The 27,089-nt window shown below is 48.3% G+C and overlaps 2 protein-coding genes and 1 long non-coding RNA gene across 14 annotated transcripts in view; 2 read left to right on the forward strand and 1 right to left on the reverse strand.

Moving 5' to 3' along the window:
- EEF1AKMT1 (EEF1A lysine methyltransferase 1) overlaps positions 1–9,003 on the forward strand; it is a 27,494-nt gene extending 18,491 nt beyond the window's left edge. For 3 of the 9 annotated variants that reach the window (XM_082435151.1, XM_082435150.1, XM_082435149.1), the window contains exon 4: positions 1,785–3,175. In XM_082435151.1, the coding sequence (XP_082291277.1) occupies positions 1,785–2,280 (496 nt within the window). In that variant the 3' untranslated portion in view covers positions 2,281–3,175. Of the gene's footprint in view, positions 1–1,784; positions 3,176–3,195; positions 5,167–5,989 lie in introns of those variants that run through there. The other 6 variants (XM_082435156.1, XM_082435152.1, XM_082435154.1 and 3 more) reach the window with 5 other exon arrangements.
- The window catches only part of IL17D (interleukin 17D), a 26,329-nt gene continuing 4,411 nt past the window's right edge, over positions 5,172–27,089 (reverse strand). For 2 of the 4 annotated variants that reach the window (XM_082435144.1, XM_082435143.1), the window contains one exon: positions 5,172–5,524. In XM_082435144.1, the coding sequence (XP_082291270.1) occupies positions 5,242–5,524 (283 nt within the window). In that variant the 3' untranslated portion in view covers positions 5,172–5,241. Of the gene's footprint in view, positions 5,525–23,473; positions 26,629–27,089 lie in introns of those variants that run through there. The other 2 variants (XM_082435142.1, XM_082435145.1) reach the window with 2 other exon arrangements.
- Positions 10,250–18,840, forward strand: LOC309647644. The gene is made up of 2 exons (XR_014256217.1): positions 10,250–10,898; positions 11,707–18,840. It is a non-coding gene; the product is annotated as an uncharacterized lncRNA (long non-coding RNA).

Below are 27,089 nucleotides of genomic sequence, written 5' to 3' on the forward strand. Positions count from 1 at the left end.
CACTTTGCCTGTCAGCTTCCTAAGTATTCTTTTGTCTCCCCTCACGTTGTCTTACTGTTGGAGGTTTATTTTCATGTTCTATTCAGCAGGCTTTCATGAAGGAGCAAATCTAAATGAATGTGTTCCTTCTGCCATCTTTAACTGGAAGTCCTAAGGTTTTCTTTTTTCTGTCCTTTTTTTTAAAATTAATTATATGTAGTTTATTACGTTTTTCTTAATGACATGTTTTTACATGTATTTTCTTATTTTTACATATGAGGGCTTTGGAAGCAACTTATTTTTTCCGAAAGGCATCTTCAGTATTTTTAGGAGTTATGTCATAATTTTAAAGATGAGTAGTAAGAGTAGCATTTATTGAGTACTTACTCTGTGTCCCGTCTCCTGGTAAGTGCTTTCTGAGGGTCATCTTGTTTAACCCTCACACCTCTGGAGGTAGTTCCTGTTACACTCTCCATGCTAAAGATGGACGCTGAGGCCCACGCGGTCCCATCACTCGCACAAGGGCCCCAGCTGTGAGCAGCAGGCCGTCCGCTTCCCCTGCCGCTGTCGCCACAGCCGGCTCTCGTGCCTTCCTCCACCTCAGACCACTGTCCTTCCGCCGGAAGTACCTCCTCTGGGGTTTTTAGGGAAGGAGGTGCCGCTGTGGTTCAAGTCCTCTGCACCCCCGGCCCAGAGCTCTGGCAGCAGCCGGGCTGGGGTCTGGTCCCCACAGAAGGCGGTCGGGATGCCCCCAGACTTCCTTACGTGCTTCACGTGCATTTGGGCTGAGAAGCCTTTGAGCCCAGCGTGGGCACCTAACCGGACGTGTGACACTTCTCCGAAGAACTGCATCTCACAGTTTTAAAGCTGAGTTTAATTTTCTAAATAAGTAGTTTTCTGAATGATTTTATGTGTGTGTGTGTGTATGTATATATATATATCGACACATGTAGTAAAAATCTAAAAGCGACAAAGGGGATGGAGACAAAAAGTCTCTTTCCCATTGTCTGCAGACAAGCTGTGTATCTCCAAGAGGTCACGGGTGCACCTGTAAGCATAAACCCCACTCCGTGAAAGCGCAGTTTACACTCTCCTGAACTTGACTGTCTTGGAGGTAATGACAACACAGTATCCCACTGTGATAGACATACCACAGTCAACTGAGTAATTCAACATTGAAGTTACCTATAGCATTTTTGGCAGTTGGCTTTAAAAGTTAACTACTGGAACACTACCCGTTCATAAACTGGAGATGCTTGTAACGAGACAGATTCTTTAATTTACTTATACAAAAAAGCAGCAGAAATTCAAAGTAGTCTGTCTGCACTGAGACCCAGTTTTAATGTATCTTTTTGGAAAACTAAAGTTGTTTAGGCAGTTATTTGGAGTTTTTTCTTCAAGATTATGAATATTACAAAGTAACTTCAAAATATTTAGTTTGAGGCTAAAAAGTATTTGAAATAAATGTTAAGAGACCACCATGAAAATACTAAGGTAAATTCAGGCCATGGGCTTCGTAACCCTTGTCCTAATAATGTTTTACTTTTTTTTTTTTTTTACCATGAAAAGCACATTTATCCTTTCATACTTTAAAATTATGAGTTGTAGATTTGTAAACAGTAGATTCCTTAAAAGTGAGGCAGTAGAAAGTTTTCTCTCAAAATGTACTGCTGTTATTACTTCAGTTTGCATTATTCTTTCCTTTAAGAAAATCTGAACACAAGGACTGGTTTTTTAGTGAAGTGGTCATTTGATGCCATGCGCTGTCATAAAGCTCAGTCATGAGTTGGCTCCTTTTGTTCCAGAATAGCATGTGTGAGTGCCCCCAGCGTTTACCAGAAGCTGAGAGAGCTGCACAGAGAAGACTTTTCTATCTGTATCTTCGAATATGACCACAGGTTTGCCATATACGGAGAGGAGTTTATCTTCTATGATTACAATAACCCAGTGGATTTACCTGAGAAAATTGCTGCACACAGTTTTGACATTGTAATAGCAGATCCCCCCTATCTCTCTGAGGAATGTCTTAGAAAAACGTCGGAAACCATCAAGTACCTGACCCGGGGCAAGATTCTGCTGTGCACAGGTAGGTGCCAGATTGGCAACACGCCTCCCGTGACTTTAAACAAGGCTCTTCCCCGCTCCGTGCCCCAGTCGCCTTATCTGTACAGTGGGGCTGAGATGCTGCCTGCCTCTCAGGGCTGGAGAGAAGTAAGTGGCATGATGCCTGGGACGCGGGGTCCGGCCCTGGGTGAGTGCACCAGGAGTGTTACTTGTACTCATCAACGTCATAGTATCTGACTCAGCCTGTACAGTTGATAAAAGAAATTTGGAATCTCGGGGGTTAAAGTGGATGCCAAAGGTCACAGAGCTAGACATTAGATTAGGTTTACCAAAGCTGAGAAGGAGACTTTCACACTGGTGATGTGGATATATTTTCTTAAGGTGGATATACTGGCATTTGACTGAGAACGAAAACGTTAACTGCTGATCTCCCTACTTCCGGGCAGCCTGGCATCCAGGCCTGCTGTGTGGGCCCTGCTTCCCCCAGTGCAGTGGGTGCCGAGGACAGGCAGGGCTGGAGGGAGGAATGGGATTTGTCACCCAAAGGCTGGTGTGAATGTATTGGTACAAGTTTGCACGATTTGCTACTACTGAAAAAGGGGTTGTTGACTCGAAGTTGGAAAATGGTGGTTTTTTAGTAATTATTTTTGCTTTCCTTATGTTACTTTGTGGAATATAATTATTTTCTTAATTTCTAAGTGTCTCAGCCTTGCAGATGTAGGAAAATTATTAAATGAAAAAGAAAAGGAAAAAAGTAGGTAATTTGCATAAATGTTGGAGGAAGTAAAAAGGAATAGAGAGCACTGACCTTCCCCCGATCGCTGAGTGGTACCGTCAACTCACCGCTTCCCGCATCTGGTCGAGAATACCTCCCTGGCTGGCCTGGCGGCTGTGGAGCTGAGCACGTGGCTGGTGCCTCAGTCTCCGGGTTCCTCTGGTTGTCCTCTCCAGGTGCCGTCATGGAGGAAGAGGCAGCAGAACTTCTTGGAGTGAAGATGTGCAAGTTTATTCCAAAACACACTCGAACCTTGGGAAATGAATTTCGCTGTTACGTGAATTATGATTCTGGGCTGGACCGTGAACTGTGAACGCAGCTGGTAATACAATGTAGTAAAGGACCCATGTGACATTTCCCTCTTTTTATTTTCTTAGTAGACTGAAAAGCTACAACCTCCCCTCCTCCCTCACAAACTGGGGCTCTCCCCGGCCTAACTTTCAAGATGAAGAAGACAACATCTTGTTGTGATTTTCTTAGTGAGGGCATCCCTAGAGCTTGGGATGCTTTTGCCAACTTGAATCAGTGGAATTATATTTGGAAGAAGTCATAGAAGCATCTAGTCTACTCTCCTCACTAAACGCAGGTAAAGAGCAGAAGTACAGGCAGCTTAGTGATTGGCCAGGACCTTGGCCTCTGCCTGGGGCGCATCCCGTGTGCGGGTGCCTGCGGACACCCGAGTGTGCTTTGACAGCCATGCCATTTGGAGTTGTAGCTGAGGACGAGGGTTGTGTCCAGTTCACAGCTGCCTCCCAGGAGCTCAGTGCCCAGAAGAGGGCACATGCTCAGTAAATATTTGTTAAATGGATGAGTGTTACATTCAGAGAAAAAATGCAAATACAGGTTGCCTTTCTAGATCTTGGAAGGGAAAGCTGATTCTTCCATTGGGAATGCGTTACCTGTTAACAGCTAACGTTAGTTAAACTGATGATGAATACAGTTTATGAAATAGCAGTATTATCCCCATGCAAACCATTTACTCTCCTTCAGTGCACTCCTCTGATGTTTGCACTATGTATGTTTGAGGAGTGGCTAGAAAATGTTACACAACAGTGGCAGTGCTTGAAATAATTACCCAAGGTTTGAAAGGCAATTTTTGTTTTTAATTCGTGGATTTCTTTTTTGATCTGAACCTTCTGTTTTCTGCACAAGAATGTATGCTAGATACACCACCACTAGGCTTACCTTTTTTTTTTTTTTTCCCCAGAGGTTGAGCACAGAAGTAAAATTCCCCAAATGGTATATAGAACTACCCACAGCTATCAATTTCAATTTTGAATTTTTTATTTGGAAAATATGAATTTTGCTCAGCAATGTTTTCATGCACAACCTCTGTCAATATTTGGTACAAACTGAAAATTCTCGGTTGACCTTCCATCCAGATCAAACCAAGGCTGATTGTACGTAGGGGCAAGAGCATATAAACAACAATGCAGAGAGGCTGACTCTGCAGATGATCTTCCTAAGTGAAGACCTTAATTAACAGTTTCCTCTGAAAATTAGTGGAGCCATCAAAGCAGAGTCCAGAGAGAAATGCACAGCCAGGATGCCCTTCACCTACAGTTGTTTTAAGGATTTTTAAGCAAGTTAAGAACTTCTTACTTTTACAAATAATTGTGTTCAGACACAGACTTAATTAAGCCTAAAGAAAAGAGTAAAGGTTTAAGCTCACGCAGTTGTAGAAGAGGACTCCGCTCCTGATTTCTGGGAATTGTAAGTCTGCAAGTGAAAAAAATTTCTAATTGTATAAACCTGCGGCGATTTATATCCTCATGAATAAAGCAAGTGTGAGATTCTGGGGTGAGCTGAGCCTCTCAGAGGGAGGGCAGGTCCCATGCAGCCATGTCCACTGGTGACCGTCAGCAACAGGCGGGATTCAGGGACCCAGGCCACAAGGCAGGCTAGAGGGTGAGGGTTCCACCTGCGCTTCTAAAAACTCCTGCCGAGGAAGTGAAAACAATGTTTATAAAATGTTTACGTGTCAAGTAAAATGTTTTTAATATACTTGCTGAAAATGGCTAACATAAAAATAGTTTCTGCCCCTACTGAAAACAGCTGAATAAACAAGAAGGTATATATTCTGCTTTTTAAAAAAAAGGTGGTAAGTGTGTGTCCGCCCTCTATCTTGTGAGGCTGTGTCCCTTCCCAGCGGTCCTTGCAGTGCTATCACCCGTGGTTGCAAGGGGTCGGTGGCTGGGAGCCTTAAGGAGCCTCAACGAACTCTGGCGAAGCGGGTCACCTGTGGTGGCCCCAGCCTTGGGCCGCCCACACAGGGCTGCCACGTGGTTAGTTCCCATCACCTCTCCCCGCCCTGCGCTCCTGCCCAAGAGGAAGCCCGGGGGATGCAGGCAGTCCAGTCCAGCGCTGGGCGCTCCGTCCACGTTTCCTCGGGGCTTCGGGGTCCCCGGGTTGGGGCCGGGTGCTCAGGGCCGGGCCGGCTTGTCCAGGCTGGCGTTGGCGCCGTCTGCATCCTTGTCCGGCCCGGGCATGCAGGTGCAGCCCACGGGGATGGTGAGGTACTCCTCGGTGTAGACGGCGCGGCCGCCCGCACAGGCCGGGGTCCGGCGCAGGACCACCGCGGGCACGAGCACCGGGGCGCTGCGCAGCCGCACGTCCTCCTCCCCGCGCGGCCCGGTCAGGCAGCCCCGGCACAGGCAGTAGGCCTCGGGCAGGTACCTGGGGAAGCGGCCGGGGTCGTAGGAGATCCTGCGGGGAGAGGACGGGCCCTGAAGCTGAGCAGCCGCTGGCCTTCGCTGTGTTTAAAGTGAAGACAGTTTACGGCCACCCCTCAGGCCACATTCCCTGAAAACACTTTCAGACTCTGCATCAGTGCGCGTAGGACAGGTGCACACCGCACAGCCCGCGTGCGCAATGAGATGCCCCCAGCCACCCTGCTCTGGGCCCTCACCACCCCACGGGCCCAGGCCAGGCAGACCCTGGCCTCCCCGCTGCTGATAGAGCCTCAAGCAGAGGCGGCTGCCAGACACCTGTCCAGAAGACCCTGGAGCGGGCCCTGCATCCCACTGTCCGTCAGGGTCCACGTGCCCGCCCGCGTGTGGGAAAGGGGCCGGGTCACACCAGGGGGTGGGGGGCGGGCAGGAAGGACCGGCCGCCCAGGACAGGCGGGCACTGAAGGATGCCTTAAACTGGACCACTTCCGTGTTCCTCCAGGTCTCCCTACTTTCTGGCCAGATGCCAAGATCCAAGTGTCGGCACCCAGGACGACGCTGTGGCTGCTGGCTGGACCCGCCCCTGCCTCCCCGAAGCCAGGAGGTCACTGATGGAACCCAGGACTCCTCCCTAACGTCCCCTTGCATGGGGACACTTGCCCCACCTCGTGGGATCGCCAAGACCCCAAACTCTCATTTCCATTCACCTGCCCTCTTACTCCTGGAGCTCGGTCCTTGTGACCCTGAAGTCTCAGAGTCACAGCCGTGACCTGACCTCTCAAGGGACACACACATCCATACGCCCGGGAAGGCCACCCGAGTGCTGGCCCAAGGGGAGCCTAGGATGGAAACGAACCTAGCAAGATGTGCCCAAGGGTGCCCACCCCTGGGACCTGGGGCTCCGCAGGGAGGGCGTGGCCAGGCTTCCAGAAGCTTCTTGCCCCTCACGCGCAACCTCTGTGGACTAGTGTCCCTCGGCCCTCACCGTGCAGGACTGCAGGGCACCAGCCAAGCTAAGACGTTTCCAGATGAGAAGGACCTTCCGACAACCAGTTACAAAAGCACAGAGGCGGGAAGGCACGCGATGGGTGAACTGGGCAAACTAGGCCAGGAGGCACAACCTGACCAGCTGTCAAGTGTGGGGGGCCTGGAGGCCATGTCACCCAGGCCAACTGCCCGTGGCCTGTGGACAGCCTCAGAAACGGTATCTTGACGCCACAACAAATCCACTTGACACCAACTACGTGCCACTTACACAGCAGGAAAGAACTAAGGCGGGGTGAGGCCTGCAGCCCAAGGGAGGGAGGGGGCTGGTGGGGAGGGGAGGGGCGGGCCTCAGGATGCCGTCAAGACGGAAGGTGGTGCTTAAAGTCAGGGACCACGCCGCCCTGCCCCTGAGCATCCCAGAGCCCAGAGGGACATTGCTGAGTCCTTGGCCACCATGTGGATGTGGGGATGAGGTCAGAGGAGAAGTCGGGGTGACCAGGAGGATAGCAACAGGGGAGCAGGGAGGCCTGGCCCCGACTCCCTTCTCACTGCTGTGCAAGGAAGGGCCCTGGAAATCTGTGTGCCAGCAGGAGGAGGGCAGCGGGGCCGGCCTGCGAAGGCACCTGCCTGCCCCCGGGACATGGAGACCCACAGCAACCCCATCCGGCCCGCTGTTCCCTCCAGCATGCCCACAAAGAGTTGAAGATATCTTTTATAAGCGTCTCATCACTGTTCCCTCAGTGCTGCCTTCGTAAGAACTTTACTTTTCCAGCTTTTCCACCCCCGTAATGCCTCATTCCCATCCCCTACAGGGGCACAGGCCCCCCCAGATCCCCTCTCGGGCAGGGGCGGTCACGTCAGGAAAAACCGCAGCTCCTCGGCCTCGCCTCCAAAGGCCTCCACGACCTGGTCCTCACCCACGTACCTTCGTCCGCCCGCCCGACACCCGCCGCCAGGGCGGGACGCCTGGCAGGGGCCGCGGCTAAGCTTTTGCTCAAGATGAACTCTCCCCCAAACCAATCTCAACTCAGCGAAGACTTGCCATGTTTAAGGTCCAATGCAAGTCATTATCTTAAGAGTTTTCAGATTTCCCTAGTCAGATTTAACCTCCTCTTTCCCCATATTCTCGTAACACCTTGGGCCTCAGACAAAACTGCACATTTTCCACGTCCTCCCCTGGGAGGGAAGGGTAAGGACTGTATCTGGACTCACTCTCATGCCCAGCACAGCGCCCACGGAGAGGAAGAGTTCAGTAGATGGTGAGAGGGTGGTGGTGAGTCTGCACTCTCCAGCTTCCTGTCCTCCAGACCCTGAGGTCAAGATGAGACCCTCACTTACATTAGAAGGAAAAGGAATTTGTAATATCTGCAACCACATTCAACATTTATTCAACAAACACCTAAGTGCCAGTGGTGTTTCAGGCAGTAGGAATATAGATGAAATACTATAATAATCTATCATCCAAGGACTCACCCTCTCAGGGGATAAATATACAAAGAAAGAGTTAAACCCCGCCATCACAGCAGAGGAGGCTTCCTGGTAAAGTGGAACCTGGGTGGATTCATCCAGATGAAGAGGGAGAAAGGGCATTTAGAGCAGAGGTCAAAGCCTAGATTTGAGGGACCACGTCAGTTAGGAGCTGCAGCACAGGAGAAGAACTAAGAGCTGGGGCTGGAGCCATCTGTGGAGGCCTCCAGTTCATAACAGGAATTTTGGATCTGACCCTGAAGGCAACAGGAAGGATGTTAAAAAGAGAAGTGACCCAATCAGATGGAATTTTAGATCCCTCAGACTACGGAGTGGAAGCCGGTCTGGAGCCCAAGAGAGATCTTGGCTGGAGATGGAGATTTTTAAATTATTAGCATATGAATAGTAGTTAAGTAAGACCATTCACTTAAGTGTATAGAGAGATATCAAATAAAAGAAACTCAACAGAGGTTTCGTTCCAAGAGGGAAAAAAGAGGTAGGGGAACCTAAATATTAAAAGAGCCTTGAGAAATCAACAAAATGAAAAGGCAACCCACTGAATGGCAGAAAATATTTGCAAAGCATATATCTGATAAGGGGTTAATATCCAAAATACAAAGAACTCATATAACTCAATACCAAAAGAACAATCTGATTAAAAAATGGGCTCAAGACCTGAATAGACATTTTTCCAAAGACGGCATATAGATGTCCAATAGGCACATGAAAAGATGCTCAAACATCGCTAATTATTAGAGAAATGCAAATCAAAACCACCTCACATCTGTCAGAATGGCTATTATCAAAAAGACAAGAGGACTTCCCTGGTGGCGCAGTGGTTAAGAAGCCTGCCAATGCAGGGGACATGGGTTCGAGCCCTGGCCTGGGAAGATCCCACATGCCGCGGAGCAACAATGCCCATGGGCCACAACTACTGAGCCTGCGCTCTAGAGCCCACAAGCCACAACTACTGAAGCCCGCATGCCTGGAGCCCGTGCTCTGCAATGAGAGAGGCCTGTGCACCGCAATGAAGAGTAGCCACTGCTCGCCACAACTAGAGAAAGTCCACCCCACCCCCCCAAAAAAAAGACAAGAAATAAGTGTTGGCAAAGATGAGGAGAAAAAGGAAACCCTTGTGTACTGTTGGTGGGAATGTAAGTTGGTGCAGACACTGGAAAATAATATGGAGAATCCTCAAAAAATTAAGAATAGAACTACTAAATAATATAGCAGTTCCACTGCCGGGTATTTATCCAAGGAAACAGAAACACTAACTTGAAAACATGTATGATCACTGCATTATTATCACAGCATTATTAGAACAGCCAAGACATGGAAACAACCTAAGTGACCACCAATGGATGAATGGATAAAGAAGATGTGGTATATATACAATGGAATATTACTCAGCCATAATAAAGAATGAAATCTTGCCATTTGCGACAACATGGATAGAACTTGAAGGCATTATGCTAAGTGAAATAAGTCAGACAGAGAAAGACAGATACTGTATGATCTTACATGTGAAGTCAAAACAAAAAACAACCCAATCATAGATACAGAGAATAGACTGGTGTTTTCCAGGGGCAGGGAGTAGAGGGGTCAGTAAAATAGTGAAGGGGGTCCACAGGTACAAGCTTCCAGTTATAAAATAATTACATCGTGAGGATATAAAGTACAGCATGATGACTATAGTTAACAATACTATCATATGACCCAGCAATCCCACTACTGAGAATATACCCTGAGAAAACCATAATTCAAAAAGAGACATGCACCACAATATTCATCACAGCACTATTTACAATAGCCAGGACATGGAAGCAACCTAAGTGTCCAATGACAGATGAATGGATAAAGAAGATGTGGCATATATATACAATGGAATATTACTCAGCCATAAAAAGAAACGAAATTGAGTTGTTTGTAGTGAGGTGGATGGACCTAGAGTCTGTCATACAGAGTGAAGTAAGTCAGAAAGAGAAAAATACCGTATGCTAACGCATATATATGGAATCTTAAAAAAAAAAAAAAAAAGGTTCTGAAGAACCTAGGGGCTGGACAGGAATAAAGATGCCGACCTACTAGAGAATGGACTTGAGGACACGGGGAGGGGGAAGGGTAAGCTGGGGCGAAGTGAGAGAGTGGCATGGATATATATGCACTACCAAATGTAAAAGAGCTAGCTAGTGGGAAGCAGCCGCATAGCACAGGGAGATCAGCTCGGTGCTTTGCAATGACCTAGAGGGGTGGGATATGGAGGGTGGGAGGGAGGCTCAAGAGGGAGGAGATATGGGGACGTGTGTATGCATATGGCTGATTCGCTTTGTTGTACAACAGAAACTAACAGCACTGTGAAGCAATTATACTCCAATAAAGACGTATTAAAAAAAAACAATACTGTATAGCATATTTGAGAGTTGCTAAGAGAGTACATCTTAAAATTTCTCATCATGCACAAAAGATGTGTAACTGTGTGGTGACTGACGTTAACTAGATTTATTGTGATCATTTTGCCATATATGCAGATATTGAATCATTATATCGCACACCTGTAACTAATATCACATGTCAACTGTATCTCAATTTAAAAAATGGAGCGCCTTGAGCAGAGTGATGTAAGTACTGGGGCATCGCTGACCTGGTTTACACCAGCTGACCAGGTGCAGCTAGGAGTTGAGCCCCAATTCCCAGGTGTTTTCATTTGGATGAGAAACTATATGTATATGGTTGCTTAAAAAACATATCAAACCCTTAGGGACATTCGACAAAACAATGGACCAGCACTGTTCAAAAGTGTCACAGCCACAAGAGACAAAGGACTGAGGGACTGTCACAGACTGAAGAGCCCTGAGCTGCAGAGGCTGGACCCTGGGGCAGGGAAGAGGCACGAGTAGGAATCCTCTGAAGGTCACAGGTCAGAATATGGCACCGTATCCACACAGCGCCTCATCTCGGTAATTTTGCTGAGCTATGATGCTGACATTTGGGCAGTCTGGGTAAAGGGTACAGGGACTTCCTTGTACTAATTTCACAAATTTTCCTGTTACTTTTAAATTATTTCAAAGCAAAGAATTAAGTAATAAAAGAGAAAAAACTTTAAGTTTTAAAAATACGAGACAGTCAAGAAAATCTAAACTGGACTATTTGAAGATATGAAGGAAGTATTCAATTTTAGGTGTGTTCAGTGGTATTGTGGCTTTGCTTAACAAAGAATCTTTATCTTTTAGAGAAACTACCAAACTCGTGAGTGTGTACACACACACACACACACACAGAGTGACCGTGTGCCTCTAAACCTGTCTCGGCAGGTCAGCAGTGAGCCTCAATTTTCAAGCTCCTGCCGCACAGCCAGGGGTTGGACACACCCGCGCATGGGACCCAGGGGAGGCCCAGGGGTGAGGTGAGGCCAGAGGGCTGGGCTCGCAGGCGGTGGGGGAGGGAGCCAGGGGGAGTGGCGTGTGCGCACGTGTGTGTGTGTGTGTGTGTGTCTACACGCGTGTGTGCGGTGGGGCAGGGACTTGCGAAGAAATCTGCGACGTGGCAGGACCCCTGAGCCCAGAGCAGAGAGTCTGGAGTTACAGGTCCCGGAAGCCACAAGGGGCTATGAGACGCAGACAGGCTCAGGCTGACAACGGGAAGCTCATGTCGACGGCAGTGTAGACGCGCACGCAGCCATGGGACAGAACCGGGTGTGGGAGGGAGGCCCCAACCTGAGGGCATAAAGATCCCTTTCAAACAACCAGGGTTTCTCTTTCTACACAGGTGACAGTCCCCGTGTCACGTGCTAGTTTTGCAGGTGGACCTGATGGCCGCCTGGATGTGGAGACGGGTCAGAAGCCTCATCCGACTAAAAATATCCCCCCGACTCCCGCCAGTTGGCCCGAGGGACTGAAGTTTCCACTGTCACAGGGACACCTCTGGCCAAGGCACTGTGACAACGGGACCCCTGCCCACCCGACCTGGGATGGGCACATGGATGGCTCAGCATCGGGGGTTCATGGCGGGCGTTTCTCAGGATGGAAATGTGCTACCATGGGACGGGGTGCAACGCACCCATCCCACCCGACACCCAGCACTGCAGGTGGGGGGCCAGCGGAGACCACGATGGGGGGCGGGCGCGGGGCTCGGGAGGAAAGTCCAGAAGCCTCGGGACACGGGACAGACGCAGGCCCGTCACCCCAACCCCCTGCCTTGAGATTCTGGGAAGATCCTCAGCTAGGAGTGCTTTCGGGGTAAAGAAAGCTGCCAGCAGGGATCCTTTGTCACCCCACAAGGACACGCGGTCGAATGGCCCCCCGTGCCCACCCCCTCGGCCTTCCCACTTCTGCTGCCACCGTGCGCACCCAGCCAGAGGGAACATGCGGGAGCGAGGCCAGGTCCCCTCTGCAGGGACCCCACGTGTGAAGCTTGGCCGCAGGGAGCGACAGCTGGCCCAGCTTAATCCAGGAACAAAGGACGTGAGGAGACGGGATGGAAACCGAGCCCAGAGGAATGTGAGTGACGGCAGGGCCAGAAAAAGAGCCGCTCGGGCCCTGGACAGGGTAGGAAACAATTCGAGGCAGTTCCCCGAGGAGTGCAGCAGGTCACGGGGCAGAGCCGCCGCCATGTTTATGCACAAACCCATCCTCCCTCTTTGCAAAACACAAATGAGTTTAATTTCAAACAGCAGAGGCTGTGTGATCACTCCTTTCACAGCAATCCCAAGACCCCAGGCCCCAAAGCCAGAAAGAAGTGGGGAAAGCCCCCTCCGCCCAGAAGCAACGAATGGAACCAAGTGGCCTCAACAGTCCCGGGTCCCCAGATCCCAAGGTCAAAACAGACTTTCTTAAAGGGGTGGCCTGGAGTCAGAGTCCTGAACCTACAATTTTGGTCCAACCTGGTTACCAACCAGTGACACTGGACGAGTCATCGCCCCTGCTGGTTCTCTGCAAAGTGCAGGGGATGGATTTGATGGGCAGGCTGCTTCCTCCACCTTCTCGATGGCAGGACTAATAAAGTGATATTTTTATCAACGTTTTCTGCTTAGAAAAGACGCCTGTAATCCCCTGCGTTTCTAAGATATCGGAGACTCTCCCCAAAGTAATCTATGAAATCAGTGCAATTCTCGTAGATTTCTCTTAGAGCTTGGCAGGCTAATCCTAAAACTCGTACAGAGAGAAAAGGGCCCAGAACAGTCTAAACAGTTGCGAGGACGAATAGGAGGGGCTTGCTCTACCAGCCTTCAAGATACTGGTAACGGGAAGACATCGGGCGGCCCTCAAGGAAGCTGAGAGGGACAGTGTCTTTTCCCAAGTGCTGTTTCTCCTGGACGTGGGCAATTAAGGCAGAAACAAGGTTTCCAAACTGTGGTTTTCAGAACCGTGTGGCATGGGGCCTGTTCAACCCCGGATTCCCACCCTTCCCTCCACATTCAGGAGCTCAGCCCGCTGGCCGCCAAGTGACCGCCTGGCTCGTGTCTGGGAGCCCCAGACAGAAGCCCCCAGCGCCTCTGAGGGGATGACTGCACACAACCGGGGGTACTTCCCCATCCCCCCATCTCAGGACCCTCCCGCTGGATGCCCACGCCACGGAGTCTAATTAGCCCACAAGGTCACTGCTGAGCCAGCGTGGACGGTGGCGCTGAGACCTGGCTTGCTCTCTGCTGGGATGCTGTCCCCTCCCCAGGGCTGTGGAGCTCAGGGGGGCGCAGGGCCGGGCCTGAACACCCCCTGGACAGTCCTGACCAGCCCCGGGGGAGGCCGCTGGGCCCGGGTCCGAGAGACCACAGGGCACTGAGGCAGGTCTGTGGTTCCCTGTGCAAGGGGTCCGACCGCCGGGGGCGCGGGGACAGGAGACGGCAGCCCCCTGTGCAGCGCCGCCGGCCCTCCTGTTGCTCAGGTTGAGCCGGACGGGCCTTCACCGCGGCTGCCAGGAAGCCCTGAACGCGGCCCCGCCCGACGAGAACCTGAGTGTGTGTGTCCCTGGGGAAGAGGACATGGGACCAGCTGGGAGGCAGAGGGGCCTGACCGCATGGACCCGGAGGCCGTCCCCGCGGGCGCACCTGGTCCTATGCCGGCGAGGACAGCCAGGGGTCAGTGACCCTGGGCCGAGGCCACTGCGCTGCGATCCTGAGCCTGGCCTCGGACAGCCCTGACCCCAAGCCAGGGAGGTCGATGCAGACCCACCGGCTCCTCTGCCCGCCAGGCTGGTCCCCGCGGAGCCTGGAAGGCCCGGCCCACCCCCCAAGGCCCAGCCCCGCACGAGGGGCCCAAGGCCCCCAGGGGCTCAGCCCTACCACCACGGGGCCCTTGGAAAAGGGTGACCCGCTGACTCAGTGCAAGACCTGCCCACCTGGGAGCTCAGGGAAGAGCAGAGAGACTCGGAAAGAATCTGTAAGACGATTCAGGACAAAAGCCCTGCCGAGGGCAGAGAAAGGGAACCAGGGAACGAATGAGCCAGAGCTTCTTTAGGGCCCTTTTTTCCCTCAGGGCAGATGCCACACATTCCGGGCAGCTGGGAAGAATCTCTTCAAAGGAAAAACAGAGCTCCTGCCACGGAGGTCTGGACTCTCCGTCCAGGGAAGCTGCAGAATCTGGCGTTGGAGCCACGTCTGCTGCGCTGTCCTTGGGGCGGGCGGGCCAAGCACCTCGTGCGCAGTGTGAGGAATAATCCACACGGAACACGAGCCCAGACGCTGCGCCTCGTCCTGGGAGCATTTTGGAAGGTCATTTTCCCCTTGACCGCGGGAGCCAGGCACCCACTGCCCTCCTTCAAGCTTCGGGTGTCGTTTCTGAAGACCGAGGCCAAGAGGACGTCGCCTCGCGGCAGGCGTGCTCGCCGCCCAGTCCTTCCACCCGTATGAAGGACACAGACATTTATTCAGGGGACGACGGGATGGAATATTCACGCATCTTACGTAGAACAAGACCCAGCAGTCAGAGAAGACAACCTTCAAAGCAAAACGAACGGCCTATTTTCAGGAGAGACCGTCACCCCAGGACGGCGCTCCCGACAACGCTTCTATTTTTTACTCTGGAACGTTGGTGGCCGCAGCCCAACCCGCTGTGTGCTGAGCAGCTCGGAGAAAAAGATCCATGCAGGACTTGGACCAATTAAAGTCACTTATCCATAAAAATATCTGGGGGGAGAAATACCACCATTTCCTACCAAGCTGCTTTAAATGATGAGTTTCTCCTTTTCTACCACAGAGTCTGACGATGTCCCCTCCCGCCCAATGTCGTGTGCTGTCACTGGAGCCCCACCCCCGCTGGCAGTCGACTGCCTCTGTCCTTTCCTCCCTCCCTGCCCTTCTTAACAGAAAGGACTCGACACCTGTGCTGATACACAGACAATACAAAGATACCCAGGAAGGCAGAAAGGCTTTGTTTATAAATCATTAGAATAAGAAACCGGGCGCCAGGCGGCAGTGAACTTGCCAACGAAAAACAGACAGAAACAAGGTCTCCCCAGGTTCAAAGATGACAGGGGCCGGCGGGCGGGTGGGTTGGCCGGTGCTGCCCCCTGCCGGCCACCTCCCTGGGAGCCGCGGCTCCTGTCCGTGGGGACCTGGGCTCTCGGTGCCTGGACACAGCCTGACCGTGCACCCGGGGGGAGGGGGCGCACGAGAGAAACAAGCGGGAACATTCGAAAGGGGGCGGACCTTCTCTAACACGATGCTCCTCCCCTCTGTACTTTCTCTAATTAATATTCTTATACAATTTTTAGGACAACATAATGAAGAAAAAGCGATGTCCACAGCACCGCCTCGCACAGTGGATTGGACAACTGGGCAACACTTGTTGGGGAAGGGGCGCGGAGGCGACGCTCGGGGGTGGCGTGGCGGACGCAGGGTCGGAGGAGGGGCAAGCAGAAGCGCCCTTCCTGTTTCAGCCCTCCTGAAACCAGCGTGGCTAAATATCCAGCCACCGGCTCGTGGGAAGTGCAGGTCATCCCCGCGGGCATCTCGCTGGCCCGGCCGGAGACAGTGGTGCCCTTCCCCCCGCCCCCCCACGAGCTGGGAGCTGTCGCTGCTGCTGCCCCTGCTCCCAAGGGTCTCCTGCTGAGAGTTCTGGCCACAGAGCAGAGCCAACCCGGGTTCTCCGTGAGAAAATTCCACTTTCCCGACGCTTCCTAACACCCGGCCAGCGCCCCTGCCGGTACCCCCAACGCAGGCTGATCTGCACAGGGCTGCTGTGCTCACAAGCGGGTGGTCCCCCTGCCCCTCCCGTTAGGTCCCTCGACCTCCCCGTCCCCCCTCCTCTCCCCGCCTCCTTGTCCTGTTTCTTTTTCTTTCCATTTATATTCCCTTGCTGCTATTGTGACCCATGGAGTTGTTTATTGCAAAATAAACGTAGATGCAGTTGCTTAAATTCCCAGGAGGAATTTATAAAGAAAAGTAGCAAAGCCTAAAAATAAATTGTTGTGCATTATTCACATCCTAGAGAAAAGTTATCTTTAGACTAATACCCAAAATTGAGAACTATAAACAAGTAAAAATTACTTGGAGTGTTGGTGGATGTGTATCTTTGGGGTGTCAACATAAATAAGCAATGTGTATCTTTAAGCTGTAATAAACTTCAGTACTCCTACAATGTTTCTTACTATGTCAATGTGACTTTAAAAAACTTACTGAGCAATCACATTGATTTTATTTTTGTCGTATTTGTTTCTAAAGCTTAAGAGGAACAAACACGATGACACAAAGTAAATGAGAAAATATTTTTATATTCTGGAGGCTGAATGTTGCTTTTCTAACAGCCCATATGTGGGGAGCACAGCCAGGGGAACCAGAGCAGTCTGCACCTGGGTCCTGGCTCTGTCCCCGCCCAGTTCCTTGTGTCCCCAGGCTGTGGCTCCCGGGGCCTCTGACCTCCGTGAAGGCAAGTAAGGCCTCTGCCGGGAGCCCACAACCGGTGAGAGCAAACAGTTCCCTTGGAGCCAAGGCTCTTGGGAAATCGAAGGCTGTCGTGACCCACTGAAGCTCCGTTTCGTTAGTATCTGCTCTTTCCTTGTGGTTGGCAAATTTCCCTTTCGGCTCTCCATTTTAAAGTTAAGATGTTTTGGCCCTTTTTTTGGAGCTTGGCCATGATGGTGGAGCAGGAAGACCCCCAAGCTCACAGGCACACCAAAATGACAAATATTTACAGAGCAACTACCAATAAAAAAAGACCAGAACCTACCAGAAAAGATGTTCTACAACTAAAGATATAAAGAAGGAAGCACAATGAGATGGAGATGGGTAGTAGGGGCAGAGCATATACACAGCAGCATGATACTATGCGTAGAAAATCCTAAAGACGCTACCAGAAAACTAGTAGACTCATCAATGAATTTGGTAAAGTTCCAGGATACAAAATTAATACACAGAAATCTGTTGCATTCCTATATACTAACAATAAAATATCAGAAACAGAAATTAAGGAAACAATCCCATCTACCATTGCATCAAAAAGAATAAAATACCTAGGAATAAATCTACCTAAGGAGGCAAAAGACCTGTAGTCTGAAAACTATAAGATGCTGATGAAAGAAACTGAAGATGACACACACAGGTGGAGAGATATGTTCTTGGATTGGAAGAATCAATATTGTTAAAGTGACCATACTACCCAAAGCAATATACAGATTCAATGGAATCCCTATCAAATTACCAATAGCATTTTTCACAGAACTAGAACAAAAAAATTTTAATTCATATGGAAACACAAAAGATCCCAAAGAGCCAAAGCAATCTTAAGAAAGAACAACAGAGCTGGAAGAATCAGGCGCCCTAGCTTCAGACTATACTACAAAGCCACAATAACCAAAACAGTATGGTACTAGCAAAAAAACAGAAATATAGCTCAATGGAACAGGATAGAAAGCCCAGAAATAAACCCACGCGTCTATGGCCAATCTATAACAAAGGAGGCAAGAATGTACAATGGCGAAAAGACAGTCTCTTCAATAAGGGGTACTGGGAAAACTGGACAGCTACATGTAAAAGAATGAAATTAGAACATTCTCTAACACTATACACAAAAATAAACTCAAAATGGATTAAAGACCTAAATGTAAGACTGGATAGTATAAAACTCTTACAGGAAAACATAGGCAGAACACTCTTTGACATAAATCCCAGCAATATCTTTTTGAATACACCTCCTAGAGTAATGGAAATAAAAACAAAAATAAACAAATGGGACCTAATTAAACTTAAAAGCTTTGCACAGCAAAAGAAACCATATACAAAATGGAAAGACAACCCACAGAATGGGAGAAAATATTTGCAAATGATGCAACCAACAAGGGATTAATCTCCAAAATATACAAACAGCTCATGTAGCTCAATATCAAAAAAAAAAAACAAGGAACCCAATCAAAAAATGAGAAGACCTAAATAGACACTTCTCCAAAGAAGACATACAGGTGGCCAAAAAGCACATAAAAAGACACTCAACATCACTAATTATTAGAGAAATACAAATCAAAACTACAGAGGTTTCACCTCACACCAGTCAGAATGGCCATCATCCAAAAGTCTACGAACAACAAATGCGGGACTTCCCTGGTGGTCCAGTGGCAAAGAATCTGTCCTGCAATGCAGGGAACATGGGTTCAATCCCTGGTCGGGGAACTAAGATCCCATATGCCGTGGGGCAACTAAGCCTGTGCGCCACAACTACTGAGCACACATGCCTCAACTAAAGAGCCCTTGTGCCACAAACTACAGAGCCCATGCACTCTGCAACCTGCGCACCACAACTAGAGAGGAGAAAACTCACACACTACAACTAGAGAGAAGGCTGTGCACCACAACTAGAGAGAAGCTCACATACTGCAAGGAAAGATCACGCATGCCGCAACGAAGACCCGACGCAGCCAAAAATAAAAATTAATTAATTAATTAATTTTTAAAAAAGAATTAAAAAAAAATAACTATAAATGCCAGAGAGTGTGTGGAGAAAAGGGAACCCTCCTACACCATTGGTGGGAATGTAAATCGGTGCAGCCACTATGGAAAACAGTATGGAGGTTCCTTAAAAAACTAAAAACAGAGCTACCACATGATCCCACAATCCCACTCCTGGGCATATATCCAGAAGAAAACATAATTCAAAAAGATACACACGGACTTACCTGGTGGCGCAGTGATTAAGAATCCACCTGCCAATGCAAGGGACATGGGTTTGAGCCCTGGTCCGAGAAGATCCCACATGCTGTGGAGCAACTAAGCCCATGCACCACAACTACTGAGCCTGCATGCCTAGAGCCCATGCTCTGCAACAAGAGAAGCCACCGCAATGAGAAGCCTGTGCACTGCAGCAAAGAGTAGACCCCGCTCACTGCAACTAGAGAAAGCCTGCACACAGCAATGAAGAGCCAACACAGCCAGAAAATAAAAATAAATAAATAAAATAAATTTTTAAAAAAAGGTCTACAAACAATAAATGCTGGAGAGTGTATGGAGAAAAGGGAACCCTCCTACACCATTGGTTAGAATGTAAATTGGTGCAGCCACTATGGAAAACAGTATGGAGGTTCCTCAGAAGACTAAAAATAGAGTTACCATATGATCCTGCAATCCCTCTCCTGGGCACATAACTGGAAAAGATGAAAACTCTAGGGACTTGCCTGGTGGCACAGTGGATAAGACTCCGCGCTCTCAATGCAGGGGGCCCAGGTTTGATCCCTGGTCAAGGGACTAGATCCCACATGCATGCCACAACTAAGAGTTCGCATGCCACAACTAAGGAGCCCACCTGCCACAACTAAGGAGACCACAAGCCACAACTAAGGAGCTGGCGATCCACAACTAAGGAGCTGGTGAGCTGCAACTAAGAAGCCTGACTGCCACAACTAAGACCAGGTGCAACCAAATAAATAAACATTTTTTAAAAAGATGAAAACTCTAATTCTAAAAGATACATGCACCCCAGTGTTCACAGCAGCACTATTCTCAATACCCAAGACATGGAAGCAACACAGATGTCCATCAACAGATAAATGGATCAAGAAGGTGTGATATATATACACAATAGAATATTACTCAGCCATAAAAGAATGAAATAATGCCATTTGCAGCAACATGGATGAACCTAGAGATAATCATACTAAGTGAAGTCAGACAGAGAAAGACAAATATCATATGATATTACTTACATGTGGAATCTAAAATGTGGTACAAATGAACTTATTTACAAAACAGAAACAGACTCACAGACATAGAAAACAAACCTGTGGTTACCAAAGGGGAAGGGGAGGAGGATTAATTAGGAGTTTGGGATTAGCAGATACAAACTACAATATATAAAATGGATAAACAAGGCCATACTGTATAGCACGGGGAACTATATTCAGTATCCTGTAATAAACCATGATGGAAAAGAATATAAAAAAGAATATATATACATATATGTGTGTATATACATAACTGAATCACTTTGCTCTACACCAGAAACTAACACAAAATTGTAAATAAGCTATAGTTCAATTAAAAAAAAATTTTTTTTAAACCAGTTCTAAGAGGGAAGTTTACGGCGATACACACTCAGGAAAAAGAAAAATCTCAAATAAACAACCTAACCTTACACCTAAAGGAACTAGAAAAAGAACAAACAAAACCCAAAGTTAGTAGAAGGAAAGATATCATAAAGATCAGAGCAGAAATAAATGAAATACAGACAAAACAAAACCAATAAGATCAATGAAACTAGGTGCTGGTTCTATGAAAAGATAAACAAAGTTGATAAACCTTTATCCAGACTCATCAAGAAAAAAGAGAGAGGGTCCAAATCAATAAAACCAAAAATGAAAAAGGAAAAGTTACAACTGATACCACAGAAATACAAAGGATCATAAGAGATGACTATAAACAACTGTATGCCAATAAAATGGACAACCTAGAAGAAATGTACAAATTCCTAGAAGTGTACAATCTCCCAAAACTGAACCAGGAAGAAACAGAATATATGAACAAAGCAATTACCAGTAATCAAACTGAATCAGTAATTGGAAAAAAAAAAAGAAAAAGAAAAAAACTCCCAACAAACAAAAGTCCAGAACCAGATGGCTTCATGGGTGAATTCTACCAAACATTTAGAGAAGAGTTGAAGAGTTGATTCCTATCCTTCTGAAACTATTCCAAAAAATCAGAGAGGAAGGAATGCATCTGAACTCATGCTATGATACCAAAACCAGACAAAGATATCACACAAAACAGAAAACTACAGGCCAATATCACTGATGAACATAGATGCAAAAATCTCCAACAAGACATTAGCACATTGACTCCAATAATACATTAAAAGGACCAAACACCATGATCAAGTGGGATTTATCCCAGGGATGCAAGGATTTTTCAATATCCATAAATCAATCATTGGGATACACCACACTAACAAATTGAAGAATAAAAACCATTATGATCATCTCAATAGATGCAGGAGAAGCTTTTGACAAAATTCAACATCCCTTTCTGATAAAAACTCTCCAGTAGTGGGTATAGAGGAAACATACCTTAACATAACAAAGGCCACATATGATAAGCCCACAGCTAACACCATACTCAATGCTGAAAAGCTGAAAGCATTTACTCTAAGATCAGAAAGAAGACAAGGATGCCCACCCTCACCACTTTTATTCCACATAATATTGTAAGTCCTAGCCACAGCAATCAGACAAGAAATAAAAGGGATCCAAACTGGAAAAGAAGAAGTAAAACTTTCACTGTTTGTAGCTGACATACTATAGGTATAAAATCCCAAAGACACCACCAGAAAACTACTACACCTCATCAACGAATTCAGTAAAGTTGCAAGATACAAAATTAATACACAGAAATATATTGCATTTCTATACACTAACAAGGAACTGGCAGAAACGGAAATTAAGGAATCAGTCCCACTTACCACATCATCAAAAAGAATACTTAGGAATAAATCTAAGGAGGTAGAAGACCTGTACTCGGAAAACGATGACACTGATGAAAGAAATTGAAGATGACACAGATGGAAAGATACACTGTGTTCATTGACGAGAAGGATTTATACTGTCAAAATGACCATACTACCCAAGGCAATCTACAGATTCAAAGCAATCCTTATCAAAACACCGATGACATTTTTCACAGAACTGGAACAAATAATTTTAAAATTTGAATGGAAACACAAAAGACCCTGAATAGTCAAACCAATCTTGAGAAAGAAGAACAGAGCTGGAAGAATCACACTCCCTGAGTTCAAACTATACTACAAAGCTACAGTAATCAAAATAGTATGGTACTGCCACAAAAACACACACACAGATCACTGGAACCGAATAGAGAGCCCAGAAATAAACCCACACACTTATGGGCAATTAATCTATGACAAAGGAGGCAAGAATACATAGTGGAGAAATGACAGTCTCCTCAATAAGTGGTGTTTGGAAAACTGGACAGCTACATGTAAAAGAATGAAATTAGAACATTCTCTAACACCATATACAAAAGTAAACTCAAATGGATTAAAGGCCTAAACGTAAGATCGGACACCATAAAAGTCCTAGAGGAAAACATAAGCAGAACACTCTCTGATGTAAATTGTAGCAATATTGTTTTCAATCTGTTTCCTAAGGCAAAGGAAACAAAAGCAAAAATAAACAAATTTAAAAGCTTTTGCACAGCAAAGGAAACTACTGACAAAAGACAATCTACTGAATGGAAAAAGATATTTGCAAGTGTTATGACCAATAAGGGGTTACCATCCAAAATATATAAACAACTCATACAACACAATATCAAAAAACAAAAAAACAAACCAATTAAAAAATGGGCAGAAGACTTGAATAGACATTTTTCCAAAGAAGATATACAGATGACCAACAGGCACATGAAAATATCCTCAACATTGTTAATCAGAGAAATGCAAATCAGAACCACAATGAGATATCACCTCATACCTGTCGGAATAGCTATCATCAAAAAGAACACAAATGACAAATGTCGGCGAGGATGTGGAGAAAAGGAAACCTTTGTGCACTGTTGGTGGGAATGTAAATTGGTGCAGCCACTGTGGAGAACAGTGTGAGGATTCCTCAAAACAAAACAAAACAAAAATAGAACTACCGGGGCTTCCCTGGTGGCGCAGTGGTTGAGAATCTGCTGCCAATGCAGGGGACGCGGGTTCGAGCCCTGGTCTGGGAGGATCCCACATGCCGTGGAGCAACTGGGCCCGTGAGCCACAGCTACTGAGCCTGCGTGTCTGCAGCCTGTGCTCCGCAACAAGAGAGGCCGCGATAGTGAGAGGCCCGCGCACCGTGATGAAGAGTGGCCCCCGCTTGCCACAACTAGAGAAAGCCCTCTCACAGAAACAAAGACCCAACACAGCCATAAATAAATAAATTTTTTTAAAAAATGATGAAAATGGTAAATTTAAAAAAAAAAAAAAAATAGAACTACCATATGATCCAGCAATTCCACTCCTGGGTATATATCCAAAAAAAAATGAAAACACTAATTCGAAAAGATACATGCACCCCAATGTTCATGCAGCATTTTTTACACTAGCCAAGATATGGAAGCAATCTAAGTGTCCATCAACAGACAAATGGATAAAGAAGACGTATATACATATAGAGTGGAATGTTAGCCATAGAAAAAGAATGAAATTTTGCCACTTGCAGCATTGTGGATGAACCTGGAGGGTATTATGCTTAGTGAAATAATTCAGACAGAGAAAGACAAATACCATGTTGTCATTTGTATGTGGAATCTAAAAAAAGAATAAACATAACAAAACAGAAACAGACTGACACAGAGAACTAGTGGTTGGTTACCAATGGGCAGAGGGAAGGGGGAGGGGCAAAATAGGGATTTGAAATTGTCGTAGTTAATACGTAACTTTCCTGCATAAAAGCTGTACCAGTCACACCCCCAGTGTATGGGAGAGCCTTCCCCTCACACCGTGCCAGCTCGGCCAGATGGGTGCCCCCACCAAAAAAGCTCTCTCAGTACAGTGATTTTTTTTTTTTAAATAAGAGTTGGATTTCCTTTTTTTTTTTTTTTTAATTTATTTTTGGCTGTGTTGGGTCTTTGTTGTTGCACAGGCTTTCTCTAGTTGCAGTGAGCAGGGGCTACTCTTCATTGTGGTGTGCGGGCCTCTCATTGCGGCGGCTTCTCCTGTTGCGGAGCATGGGCTCTAGGTGCGTGGGCTTCAGTAGTTGTGACACACAGGCTTAGTTGCTCCGCGGCATGTGGGATCTTCACAGACCAGGGCTCGAACCCCTGTGCCCTGCATTGGCAGGTAGATTCTTAACCACTGCGCCACCAGGGAAGCCCCTTTAATATTTATTTAGTTGGCTGCACCGGGTCTTAGTTCCGGCACTCAGGATCTTCGTTGCGGCATGCAGGATCTAGTTCCCCAACCAGGGATAGAACCCGGGCCCCCCGCGTTAAGAGCGTGGAGTCTTAACCACTGGACCACCAGGGAAGTGCCAGTACAGTTTACATACGCCTGAGGGCGAGGTCTGTCCACCTTTCAGAGTTGGGGTCATGTGACTTCCCTCCATGGGGACTGACCACGGCCTCTATCTTCCTTTCATCAGGTCTTTTTTTTTTTTTTTTTTAACTTTTATTGGAGTACAGTTGCTTTACAATGTTGTTAGTTTCCACTGTACAGCAAAGTGAATCAGCTATACGTATACATATATCCCCTTTTTTGGATTTCCTTCCCATTTAGGTCACCACAGAGCACCGAGTAGAGTTCCCTGCACTATACAGTAGGTTCTCATTACTTATCTATTTTATACATAGTATCAATAGTGTGTATATGTCAATCCCAGTCTCCCAATTCATCCCACCCGCTCTTCCCCCCTTGGTATCCATACCTTTGTTCTCTACGTCTGTGTCTCTATTTCTGTTTTGTAAATAAGATCATCTATACCAATTCATTGGGCCTGTTTCTTGGTTTGTAGGAGCTCTTCATGAAACAAGCCCTTTGTCACATGGGTTGCAAGTTATTTTTTCCCAGTTTGCCCTTGTATTTTTTTTTCCAATTTTGCCAAGAAGAAATGGCAGATAATTATGTAATTAAATTTATCACTCTCCTCTTTAATGACTTTGGGGGCCTGTGAGCTACTAAATAGGCCTTCTCCACTCAAGAGTATAAATATAATTGACTGCGTTTTTATGTGTTTTTGTGGTTTTACTTTTCACGTTTAAGTCTGAGTCATCTGGAACTTATTTCCATACAAGAGTGAGATCCAACTATATCTTTTCAGCTAGTTACCCAGTCCCAACGCTATTTATCGAAAGATCCATCTCTCCCCTAAAGAGAAGGAAAACCACCTTATACTCCAAATTTCTATTTTAAAGCTTAGCTAACCCAGCTGAAGTGGTCCTTTCTGTGCCTTTCAGGTTTGACATGCAGTCCATTTCCCCATCCATCTTTAAAAGTTCTGTCTGTAGCCTTAAATACCACTTCTGAGTCTGAGCTGACACAGCACAGGTGAGGCCGCTCTACCGCCCGCGATCCCGCCCAGCAGTAACGTCTAAGCACACCACTTACAAGAGGCTCCTGGATGCCACGTGTATTGCTTTTTCTAATCTTCCCAGAAACTCGGGAGGTGGGGAGGTGATCCGAGGTCAGGGCGCAGGGCGGGGTCTCCCGGCAGCACCAGGCAGGGCCGGCTTCAGCGGCCAGCCACCTGCAGTCCCGGCCCGTGCCCATCCTGGAAACCATCCTTCCCGCAGAGCATGGAGCCATCGGGCCTCCCCGTGCTCACCGAGGGACAAGCTCACGAGGCTCGAAATGTCTGAAAAACGACGCAGGCGTAGCTCCTGGCCCAGGCCCGCGAGGGGCAAAGGCTCCCCAGGCAGAACCACGCGATGCTGCGTTCCTGACAGCCACCTGCCCCGGCCGCGCCCTGCTCCCTCCGCTCTGGGGTCTTTCCTGGGGAGACACAGGCGTCAGTGGCAGCAACGTGCACGGGCAGCTCAACTCCACCACGCGGAGCTCTCGAGCTGACAACTCCGGGTCTGCGCTCCAGCCCCGACCTCTCGCAAGACCACACCTCCGCCCGCGTGCTCTCAGGGACGGAACTGCGCAGCCCAGCACTGAACTCGTTTCCTCCACGGAGCCTGCTCGTCCTGTTGCTAAAATACGTCAACCACCCAAGCCAGACGCGTGGCAGACGCGCCCAACAGGAGGTCCTGAGTAACAGTTACTCTGCTGCCTCGTGGTCCTCGTGGTCCACGGGCCTCGGCCTGGCCTGGGAGGAGAGCGTAGTCTGTTGTTCCGGGATGCCACCTCGCACGTCAAGGGTGTGACATGAGGCTAGAAAGAGAGGGCGGGACAACAACCCACCCTTTGGGGCCCTGGGAATGGTGGGGAGAAAGAGGAAAAGGCGGAGACGAAGCACCAGCGTGAATGGCCGACAGGTGTGTCTCGAGGGCACCAGCCGCAGGCGGGAAGAGCGAGCACGCGGGGCGGAGGGGGCTGGGCGCCACGGCAGGCGGGGGAGGTCTTCGCACGTCCCCGCACAGCCCACCGTGGGGACTGGGACGCTGGCGGCCCCTCCGTCCCACACGGAACCATCCTCCACTAAATCCTGTCCCTTTTTCTTTAAGCAGTGCCATTCAAATTGGTCCTGGTCTCACCTCTCCCACCATCCTAGCTGCGTGTGTCCAGTTTTCCCCCCTCAGGGACAGCTTCCCGAAACACGAAACACGAGTGGCTGTATGGCTTCCTCGATCGAAAAAACACCCTCAAGGATAAATGTCAACCTTGCAAACACTGCTAAGGGCAAACCCAGGCCTGCGCTCCCCGCTCCCCGCCCCCCGCCCCCCTGGCCTGAGCTCCTCACTCCCTTCCTTTCCTCCGGGTCACCCCGTCCCTTTCCCGAGGCTGTGGCAGTGAGGGATCCCACCTTCTCCAGCCTGACTGGGAGCCCCTCGGGACGGTGACACTCCGCAGCGACAGCAGGGATGTAAGCGGACGGCCATACGTGCGCTGAGGACGCTCCAGCCACACTGTGCCCTGCCTGCACGCCACTGCTTTCCTGCGAGATGACCTCTCCCCCAGCGACCGTGGAATGACGCCCGTCCTCCAGCGTGCTCGATGCCCCCCGTCCTCCCCCTCCCCCCGCTTAAACCACCGCACACTTAACTCCTCGTGTCCAATCACGTCCCGCCTCGTTTGCTCCCGATG

This window comes from Balaenoptera physalus (genome assembly GCF_965194825.1).
Source record: "Balaenoptera physalus genome assembly, chromosome: 18".
Lineage (NCBI taxonomy): Eukaryota > Metazoa > Chordata > Mammalia > Artiodactyla > Balaenopteridae > Balaenoptera > Balaenoptera physalus.